This window comes from Thermobia domestica, chromosome 3 (assembly GCF_964235325.1).
Source record: "Thermobia domestica chromosome 3, izTheDome1.hap1.1, whole genome shotgun sequence".
NCBI lineage: Eukaryota > Metazoa > Arthropoda > Insecta > Zygentoma > Lepismatidae > Thermobia > Thermobia domestica.
The window spans coordinates 36,152,881-36,164,196 of record NC_137456.1 but is presented as its reverse complement, the minus strand read 5'-3'; the positions used below and the strand labels follow the sequence as shown (position 1 = coordinate 36,164,196).

At 40.0% G+C, this 11,316-nt stretch overlaps 1 protein-coding gene across 1 annotated transcript; it reads right to left on the bottom strand.

Moving 5' to 3' along the window:
- Window positions 1-8,372: 8,372 nt before the first annotated feature.
- Window positions 8,373-8,939, bottom strand: LOC145681741 (uncharacterized). Its single transcript, XM_081753351.1, has one exon. The coding sequence runs from the start codon at window positions 8,937-8,939 to the stop codon at window positions 8,373-8,375; it is 567 nt and encodes a 188-aa protein (XP_081609477.1).
- Between the last annotated feature and the right edge of the window lie 2,377 nt (window positions 8,940-11,316).

Sequence of the window (11,316 nt, the reverse complement as noted above, 5' to 3'; positions counted from 1 at the left end):
TTTGTCGGTACGGTAGAAGGACGGTTCTTTTTGTGTGTATAATAATTCCAGTTTGGGGATGGCTGTAGAAGTCGTGCCTGGCCTTGTCATGACGTAACGAGCAGCAGAATGTTCTGTTTGTATTGGAAACGGTAGTGTAACTCCAGCTTCTGAGAGAGCGTTGATTGGAGCAGATTGAGGGATCCAAAAAATTGTGCGGAGAGTAAGTGCTTGAAGGCGTAGAGGAATAGAGCTGATTTTAGCTGGAGTCGGTGAGAGAAGGTACCCTCCATAATTCAATATGGCTTCGATACATAGTTGAGAAACTCGGAGTAGTGGGCCAATATCCGTCCCCCATTTTTTGTTGCTGACACTTCTTATTATATTGATGTAAGGTTGTATCTTTGCCTGAAGAGTTTCGAGTTGGGGCTTCCAGGAAAGACGTGAATCAAAAATAATTCCCAGGTAAGAGAGCTGTGACTGTCGGTTCAGTGTATGATTGTCAACGTGCAATCGAATATTTCTCGCTTGTCTTTTTCGTGTAAAGACAGTATATGTCGTTTTCGTGTGGTTGACCGGCATTCCATTGGAGAAGTTCCAGTGTGAGAAAAATGTTAGTGCTGCTTGAAGTTTGCTTTTGGCTTCTTGTACAGACGAGCTACGTACATAAACGAGATGATCATGAAAGTAGCTAAGAATTCTAGTATGTTGTTTCAGTGCAAGGTGAAAGACAAGCATGTAGATGTTGAATAACAGTGGACTGAGGCATGAACCTTGAGATGTGAAGCGCGGAGCAGATATTTTTCCTTGGTATTTTATACTGATTCTTCTGTTGAGTAGCCAGTTGTGTACGTACCTGATGAACTGTGATATCAGGTTAGCAGTAGTGAGATGATACACCAATCTGTCTAAATCTATCCGGTCGAAAGCTCTGTCGAAATCCAGTTTAAGTGCCACAACATATTGGCGATGTTGGAATGCTTGCCAAATGTCTATTAGAAAAGTGGATAGCGCATCATGAGCAGCCTTTCCTTTACGAGCTCCGATGATTGTGTTTGGAAAGATATTATGGTATTCTGTGTACCATTCAATTTTCCTCAATATGATTTTTTCCAGTGTTTTGCTAAGGCATGAAAGCAAAGTGATAGGTCGATAACTGATATCTTCACCTACTGCTTTTTTCGGTTTCAAGATTGAGACTACTAAATAATGTTTCCAATTCGGTGGTACATGTCCCATAGACCAAATATATTGAAAACACTGTAGTAATAGTTGAATACCTGAAGGTGGTAGGTCCTTAAGGTGCTGGTAGGTGATTTGGTCCACGCCTGGGCTGGTGTGACGTCCTGTTGATAGGGCTTCTGCTAATTCTTCATTGAAGAGGGTTGCAAGGGCATGAGATAGTGGTGCAGCAGGAAGGTTCGACAGTAAAGTTTAGCTGGAAGACAAGACAGTCGGAGCCGTTAAATTACAATCAAATTCTTCCAGCCAGGTAGGGTTAGGATGAGGCCGTAGTCCGTATGAACTTCCAGATAGAGGTGGCGCTAGTTCCTGCTTGTAAGGCTTTACAATATTGTTGTCAATGAGTTCTACGGCATCTTTGCATGTGTTGTTTTAGTTGTGACTGCGCCAGTCAGGAGCGAAAATAGGTTTCAGGAGTTCGATCTTGGAATTATTGTTTCTGAGCCGTTTTACTGTTATTAAGCAGTTTTTGACAATACGTATCCCACCAGGGATATTTGTAACGCCGAGATCTTTCCCTTCGAAGTTCCTTTCCCCATTCAGCCCGATTTGCGCCAGTGAAAATGTGTTCTGTCAGAAGTTGTAATGAATTTATTCCATCCGTACTGTGTAGAGAAGTGCCAGCACGTTCGAGGTAAGCCTGGAGAAGGTCTCTGTCCTAAGTTCTAGATACATATGGCAGCGGTGTTGAAGCGTAACGGGGTTGTTGAGATGATATAGTTCCTTTGAAAGTGTTCCAAAGGGAAAACGGTCGCTGGTGATATTGGGAAAATGGTCGCTGCCCCCCTTGAATCCTTAGACCTTCCAGTTGTGCTGTAGAAATTGTCCACACTAAGTAACGTTATATCTGGTGCAAATGAGATGAATTTAAATTAGGAAGACGTGTACCGGTACCATCATTTGTTATTAGCATTGACTTGCCCTCCACAGCCTCAATGAGGAGATCCGCCACCCGATTGTTACTCGAAGATACACATAATTTACTCTTTTTTATTTGCGTCGCCTGCTATGATGCAAGGTGAGCGGCATTGCGTGAAGAGGTAGGTCCAGAGATGGTTTGAAATCTCCTGGTCTGGAGGAGAATAAATGTTTATGAGTGCTAGGTGTTTGTAGCGAAAGCCTTGCACTTGAGTAGGCGATTTCAATAAAGGATGCTGAAGATCTAGTTGTTGAATTCCATCGAATTATATCGTCTAGGAAAACCAACTGCCACACTTCCGTATCCATCAATTCTATGCTGAGTGTATAAGCGATAGTCCGGAACCCTTAGTGAGTAGTCTACTGAAGTCCATGTTTACTGTAGTAGTAACATGGTTGGAGTAAAAATACGGCATAAATGCCATAAAAATGGTTCTTTTTCCTTAAGTTGAGGGCAGTTCCATTGAAATATAGTGAAAGCTGATCTACTTGCCATTATCTAAAGTTCGATAATAGGCGTGTATGAGTCGATATAACGGAGTCTTCTGTGTTTTGCGTTGTGGGCTGATAACCATAATTAATGGTGGCGTATTTCTCAATACTATGAAGTAAATTCTGGAGAAAGCTTTGTAAGGAGTCCTCACGGGGATCTGTATTGTCGGACGTCCTTGATTGGATCATCATCCTCCGTCTAGATGTTAGCGAAGCATCATTCAGGTGATCTCCTGTGTCTTCTTGTGTTCAACGTTGTTTAATGTTATAAATTCCTGGGTTGCTTGGGTGTTGAGGATTTGGAGATGTTTTCCTCTCTTCTTCTTCTCGTGTAGCTCGACGTTTTTGTGTTGTTCCTGCATCCGTCCTACCTGCCGAAGAGGTGCGATGGTCGACCTTACAGGGTTAGTTATAGTGGAACGGGGCGATTGGGTCTTTGACGTGGACGGGTCTTGGAAAGGAAAGGTATTTCTGGTGTTAGGTTGCGTTGGGAGGTCGAATGTATTGGAGAAGAGGGAATTTGGTTTGCTGATTCTTTCGTCGTGGCTATTTGTTTCTGGGCTTCATTGTAGGTAAGTTTTTTGGTAGCCATGAGTTGATTAATCCTGAGGTGTCGTTTTCGTTCCGGAGATTGCTTATTGGTGGCCATATGCTCTCTTCCACAATCTATGCATTTAGGGTCGTTTGTGCATGAGCTAGCATCATGTCGAGTTCCACAGCGGTAACAGAGTTTTTGTTTAGAACGACACGACTTCTGGAGGTGAACTAGGCGATAAAATCCTTTTGTTCACAATTTGACCGCGGGTATATAAGTATGGGTAGTATGACCTGAGTGATACAGGGAGCAAAAGTCTGGGAGACGCTGAGTATTAAAGGTTATCACTGCAGATTGTGTAGGTTGGAGTTCCGAATCTACCCTTTTGTTAATCCTTCTTACATGTAACCCTCGAGCTCTACACGTTAGGTTTTCTTGAATTTCTGCCTCGGTGAATTCCATGTATACCCCATGAATGATTCCTACTGATTTAGTGGTATAGTATGGAACGAAAGCTGACAAGCCGTGACATTTAAGCAACTCCTGAGTAAGAAATTCATTTGCCTGTTGATCGGTGTGAAATTCAACTTTAATTAGGTTCTTCCCTGTGGGATGAAATTTTACACCCGCAACTTTAGTTTGAAATAGAATTTTGCCCAATACTTGGGGATTTTTGCGCAGAGTTGTAGTGTTGTTTTCCGAGATTGAATTCGGTACCACATGTACCACGTATGGTGGTGCATGATGAGCTAAATATAAGTTAGGTAGTGGGAAAGAATTTACTGTGACTTCTTTAGCTATCGGAATAGATTCTTCCATATGTACTTCATTTACGCTGTTAAGAAGTGGCACAGACACTATAGGTGGTGGGGAGAATTCCCTCCGGACACTTCCGCCATTAGGCGCGGTAAATAGTCACTACTTGCACTAGTTGGAGGTATGTCAAGATCACTTCCGAGAAAAACACACTTTAAATGTGAGATAAGTTCACATCAATAACACTGCACTAGAATTGAGACACCGTGGATGAAGAAAGATAATCGTATCTTGCACAACCTACGGTAGTCCACGTACTTCCGATTGCCCTTCTACGGCTATTTCATCCTATTTGGATGGATTCATATCGTGAAATAAAAAACGATAATATTTATAATTACGACAGTTGAATGCCTTGTGCGTGACACATTCTTCAAGTGTTTTTCATCTGTTTAATACGGCGACCATGAGAGGCTCTTCTGGTAAAACTACCTAGTTTTAAGGATCGTCTGAGACCACTACATGACCTCAGAGTAAAAGGAATTCTATGGAAGTTAGAGTTAAGCAACACTGTCAAGTTGTAACCTGGTTTGAAGCCTTAGTTCAGATCTGTGTGAGACGGGCTTTTGTTATTGATATATAAACTTTGGTGCAAAGTAACGCCATGGGTGGAATTACTTCGCACAACGTACAAAAAAGTATGTTCAACGTAAAAACAACGTTCTTGTGGAATGTTTTCCCTTCAGCATTTATACATTTTACTTTCTGCACAAACCTGCATGCAGTCTACAAATACTGCTATTACAATGATGGTACCAGTATCTGTACTTAGTTTGAATTGTCGATATTTGTAAAGAAAATTTATTTTCTGGTACCGGCACAGGTACTGCATTCTGATAGTTTAGTATATGTCCCACAAATATGCCAATTCAGGAACATAAAAGATCCCCGTGAACTGATTTGCCTTGGTTATTCCTTAAGTTCAGGGATATCGTCCCAACTTCAATGAATAGGGGAGTTACGGGATTTAGGACTTTCTGGCTGAACCTCACCCAAGGCATATGATTTTTTAAAAATCTAATGTTACTCATTCCTTTGCGTATAGTCAGCAAGCTTCCCCCCCAAAAGTCTAGTGATTTCTAAATAAGAAAGAATCAAAGTTTTTGTGTATGAAGCCTCTCTCAAACTACCTTTCTGGATCCTCCACTGTTCATAATTAATTTCCCAACAAGAAATTCATTTCAGCATCTTTGCAAATAGTAAATTTACCTAAATTTAGAATGCAGGAGGTTCCAGTAGTAATAATATCTTATCTAAGACGTGTTTAGAACCGGTGCAAAGTAACCCCAAGTAGACGGTGAAACTGTCTTCACCCGGTTTTCCTTTTTTGACTTTAAAACATTTCACATTTCAATTTCAACTACTGCATCAAACTCCGATTATACACAGTAATATTCTACGAAACTTACTTAACTTTAACGGAAAATCTTGTGGGTAACTAACTAACTCTATGGCCTATGGAACCCGGAGGTTCAATGCCGCGTTCACAAAAGCTCTCCACTGACTTCTATCCTTAGCTAACTGCATCCAGTTCTACTTTGTATTCCTATCTCTGCGAGATCCATCTTAATTTTGTCCTCCCATCTGCGCCTAGGTCTTCCTAATGGTCGTTTTCCGATTGGTCTTCCTGTCAAGACTTTGAAAGCGTTTCTACTTTCTTCCATTCTAGCTACATGACCCGCCCACCTAAGCCTCCTAGACTTCACGACCGTAACAATGTTGGGTAAACCATATAAACTATGTAGTTCCTCGTTATGAAGCTTCCGCCATTCCAAGTCCAAGTGTATTTATGAATGTCGCGATGTGGGAATTTTGTACTCTTCACGATTAGGTTTTTGGATGTTGCAAAATTTACGAGTCTAACACCATTGTCATTACTTTCCTTATGCAAACTTTCGTTCCCTATAATCGGTTTCAAAATATCCTCTCGTCCTACCTTCGCATTGAAATCCCCTAATAGAGTCTTCATATGGTATCGCGGGAGTTGGTCAAATATCCGTTCCACTTCTTCGTAAAAACTATCTTTTATATCGTCATCCTTATCTTCAGTTGGGGCATGTACATTTAAAACAATAATATTACACCACCGTCCCTTAAGAGTAATAAAAGAAAGTCTGTCAGTAGCAAATTCAACCCGTTTAATTGCTGGTAATATTCGTTTCTGAACGAAAAACCCTGTTCATAACTTGTGATTTTTGTTTCCTTCCCCGTAAAAGAACGTAAAATTTCCGGAATTCTCAGATCCATTTTTTTCCCACCTAACTTCCTGAACTCCTACTACGTCCATCCTGTATTTCTCTAACTCACTTGTTACGGATTTTAACGCGCCTGCCCTATAAAGTCTCCTAATATTCCATGTTCCAAATCTCATGTCCATTTTCTTTTGCTGAGGTCGTGCCAAGTTATCAGTCCTTGTCCGAGGCTTTTGTGAACATTTCTGAACATTTGCTTTTTTTACAGGATGATGTTGTTAGCCCTACCCAAACCCCCAAGCTGGAGGACCACTCCTAGTCGGCTGTCCGGGACTGCTTATTAAGTATATTCGCAGCTAACCTCTATATCTAGAGGCCTTCTCCTTGATCCGCAAGCTGAGGACGCGCCATGCCGTGGTTGTGGGTAATATCTTTCAAATTTTGGCGGCCTTTACAGTGTCTCCTTCCCATATCTCTACAACAATGAACACTTTCGGTAATTAGAACTGATGTTAACCATCAACATTATAGCGAGGATACAGTTAGATGTTCTATTTTACGTTGCCACTTGATACTTGCTCATTTCAGTTCATGGTTTTGCCAACAGAGGACTGTGCAACTATTTTCATATTTTGTGTAAAATATTCCCGGATATGCAAAGTAACCACGTCTTACGGTACAGTAGCGTAATTTATCCCCATTGTATGCTGGATATACTTGCATTTTTGTAAAAAAAAAAATGTTAACGAAAGAGTAAAAAATATAGAAGTAAAAAATGAAGGAAACGACTTTTGTTGATGTTTCTATTAGTATAGCTAAATTAATCATATCACACAACTTCTGTCATACTAATTAGACACTCAACAAATTAGGAAAAATTTTGTCAGGAAAGGTAAATTACGTAAGGGAAACTTAAGCCCGTCTCACACGGATCTGAACTAAGGCCTCAATCCAGGCTACAACTTAACAGTGTTGCTTAACTCAAACTTCCATACAATCTCTTTTATCCTGAGGTGATGTAGGGCTCTCAGACGATTCTTAAACTGGGTAGGTTTTACCAGCACAGCCTCTCGTTGTCGGTGTATTAAACAGAAAAAAAACCTTGAAGAATGTGTTACGCACAGGGCAATCAACTGTCGTAATTGTAAATATTATTGTTTATCTACTTCACATATGAGTTCATCCGAAGATGAAATAGCCATAGCAGCGATATCTGCTCTGTTCTTGACACAAAACCCGCCCTCCCCCACTCAAAAAACGAGAGAGAAAGAGTAAAGAGGAGCTGCTGACCAGGGAATGAATTCTTTGCTGCAATAATGCACAGTAAAGCATCGTATTTTCAATGGTGAATAATGAACTACATATAGAAGATCCTCGTTGCTACAAAAAACATCTACAGAGTGAACTATTCAGAATTCCATACGCTACTGACATTAGTAACTCCGAAAATTCGGCAGCGAGATACAAACATGAGGGAATCTGTATCAGCTGAAAAAAAATCTGTAGATTCTTGTATCCACCAGATTGTAGAACTGAAAATTAAATAACTTGATCCAATATCTAAATGAGGGTAGTTATCAGACGCGGAAAGCTAAAATAAAGAGCAATTTTCTATACCCGGCTGCACTGAACGACACTTCTGAATCGTGTTTCCCGCTCATCCAGCGATACAGTGCAACGTTGCCACATGGTCATTCATTGCAGTCTCCCTCCTTATTTTTTTCTCGTAGCGTAACCACAACTAGCTATTGATGAAATAATAATAATAATAATAATAATAATAATAATAATAATAATAATAATGCTCTCAGGTTTCCACAGGGTCCGATCTCAGTCTACTTTTATTTTTAATATTGGTGTTATTGATGACAGAGATCAATTTAGTAGACCTAACTTCAAAATTAAGTATAACGCAAGCAAGTAAGATTAGTGTACTCACCAGTTCAGGCATCTTGAAAAACACCCATTTCAAATTCAATCGTTTCATCTGCAGTGTCCGTGTCGCTGTTACTTTCCTGATTGGCCCTGGGATTTCGCAAAGTACCTATTTCTAAATCACCAGTTTCATCTGCAATGTCCGTTTCACTACTACTTTTCGAATTAGCAGAATAATATACTACATCGTCATTTCCATCTACCATTTCAATGTCACTGTCACTGTGAGAATCTTCCAACACACGCACACCTAAATCGCCACTTTAATCGGTGTCACTATCGCTTTCCAAGTTGATGATAACGGGATCATGATCATGATAAATTAATCCTTCAATCTCCCACATGCAATTTTCTAACCTTTTCACATGTTCAACATAGTTTTTCCATTGCTCCCTCCCTATTTTATTAATGCCTTCTTCCATGAGATGCAGCACCTCATTCGCTCCAAAATTCTTGTTTCCACTGGCAATGTGTTCTTTCACTGCACCCCAAACCATTTCTACGGGATTCAGCTCACAGTGAAAAGGTGGTAAACGTACAACTTCATGTCCAGCAGCTTTAGCCATCTCATCTAATACAAATTTTTCACAATATTTTGCTTTGTGTTTTTCTAAAATCTGTTGAAGCTCTACTTTGGTCATTGAAGGGTCCCAAGAGATGGATTTGTTTGTTAACCAAATCTGGATTTCCTTTTTGGTGCTTCTTTTACTAGGAACTTTTTCAGCTTTGCGTGAATGATAACTTGCATTATCAAATACCAAAACTGAATTTGGGGGCACGTTCGGTAAAAGCTGCTCTCTAAAATATTTTTCATAAACTTCAGCGTTCATTTCCCCATGGTAATCCGCACTCTTTTTCTTCCCCCGAAACAACAGCTGCGCTCCAGGCACAAATCCATCTTCGGATCCTGCATGGACCAGAATAATTTTTCCCCCTTCCCCCGTGGTTCTTTTAGACCTGTAGTAAGTCCTTCGCGCTGCGCTTGAGAGGCTGATTTGATTGTCGTGTCAACCCATCTTTTGGATTTTGTGTGACTCAAATTCGCCCATGTTTCGTCAGTATAAATGGGCCTTCCGTCTTCTCTGGCTTTCTTGATTGCCCTCAAATATCGGTGTCTCCAAGATACAATATCACCTCTGTTATCAATCAACAAGGAGTTCTTCTTTTGTCTCATGAATTTAAACCCCATCTCCTTCAGAAGCTTGCGCAAAGTCCATGGTTCGATTTTGGGAAGTCCACCAACTTGATTTAATCGTTCACAAATTTTTACAATAGTGGGTAGTTCGTTTTCTCTGAAAAAACTATGAACGTGTCTTCTGATAGCTCTTCTGGTAAAGTCGTCATAAATTTGTAGCCGGGTTCTTCGTGTGTCATTTGGACGCTTTTTCCTCGGCGTTTGTAGTTTAACACCCCCTTTAATAAATTCCTGTCTTATGTCATAAATAGTCGACATTGCAATACCAGTCGCATCATGTGTACGTCTTACTGCCTCGGAAACAGAAATGCGGTTGTTGGGTCCATCCCGAAAATACGAATATAAGTTAAGAACAAGTTGTCTTTCGCCACTTGTCAAAATATGTTTAGATTGTTTCTTATAACACTGGGGAGAAACAAGTCTGTTGTGATTTTCCATTTTGATATTGGGCCTTATGCAGAGTCGTTTTGAAGTCTGAATTATGACAGACTACGGGTTTGACTAACGGATGGTTATCAAAAGTGTATTCAGAGTCTCTGATTAGGACGTAATAGTTTACGAAGTTAATCACATGTGATTAATTCATCTAGAGCAGAGGGTACCATTTTAGCCACGGTTTAGCCTTGCAACACATTTCGTATTTCATGTATTTTCATGTTTACAGACAACGCATGCGCACATCTTCTTTTCCGTAGTTGCCGCATTTATTTTTCTCACCCGATGCATTGAGGTTATATTAGTTAATCATACCCAAATCGACTTTTTAGTTGTATTCAAAGTAGACTCTGAATACCAAAAAGTACACATTCCTTAGTATAGAGCTAGTATGAGACTAATTAGTCCGTGACTAAACCTTCATTAACGAATTCTCATCGAATACCGCCCATTATATCAAGTTAGCCCAGAACTAAAAGCATCGTTTAAATATAAATGTGGTAATAACCTTGTAAATATATCACTTAGAAAATAGTACTATTAATTCTATAACTAAAATTCTATTTACCTATTTACACAACACTCACACGCACACGCATCACTAAAAAAATACATAACGCACAGATTTTTATCTACGTAGGTATATGACGTCAATTACATACGAATTATCTTTTAAAGAACACGAAGATATAAACACTACAAAACTCAAGAGTAAAAAAATGAAAGGAAAAAAGTAGAAATATGGTTGAGACGAGAGCAGCACCTCAAACAAAATGTCACCACACTTCAAAATAACAATAAAAAGAAAAATAGAAAGCCAAGGGTTCTTTTGTATCAAGTTGGCAACAAAACACCCCTCAAGAGTTTCACTGCAAGTGTTGCTACCTCCTAAAATCAAAACAGTTTACTGTCAGGTGAATAACCTCCTTCTGTTTGTTAATGAGTGTGTGTGGGGGTGGGGCGGCTACCCAAAAAGGAAAGCCAAATCGCATTCCATAAGAAATACGCAAAAATGTCATTTTTTCGACAAGACCTAAGAGAACATTGTGAAATAAGTGTCAAACATGAAGGTAGCTTGATCATTGAAGAAGGTATCATGGCCTTATGGTATGATGGATGTGTTGAGAAAATATCATAGGGGGAGTTAAGAAGAAATTTCAGAACTGATGAAAGATTACAATTGTATAGGTTTAATAGAAAGTTAATTACTGAGGTTGTGCTTAATAACAAACGTACTCTTTATTTATCCGAACTTGATATTTTAAGTAGGGCCGATTTCTGCACCAAAGCGAGGAGGCACGGTAGCTCGGTGGTACTCACCTCTGGTTCAAGAGGTGCCGGGTTCACTTCCCGGCCTCGCCATGTGAGTTTGTGGTGGACAACACTGTGCTTCTGTCTCTGATATGGCCTGAGCTGCTAAAAAGGGACGTTACACCCACACCAATTTAATTTTTTGCACCAAAGCGAAGTGTTTCCGTACCTTTTCCGCCAAAGATACGAAGCATACGTGAAGGAATTAGTAGCGAAGTTCGCTCACATAAACCCAGTGTTCGAATTAACGGGGTGGATCAGGAGAT

Bases quoted from the DNA above. Each gene is read 5' to 3' on its own strand.
- LOC145681741 (XM_081753351.1), bottom strand. From the start codon at position 8,939: ATGAACGCTGAAGTTTATGAAAAATATTTTAGAGAGCAGCTTTTACCG.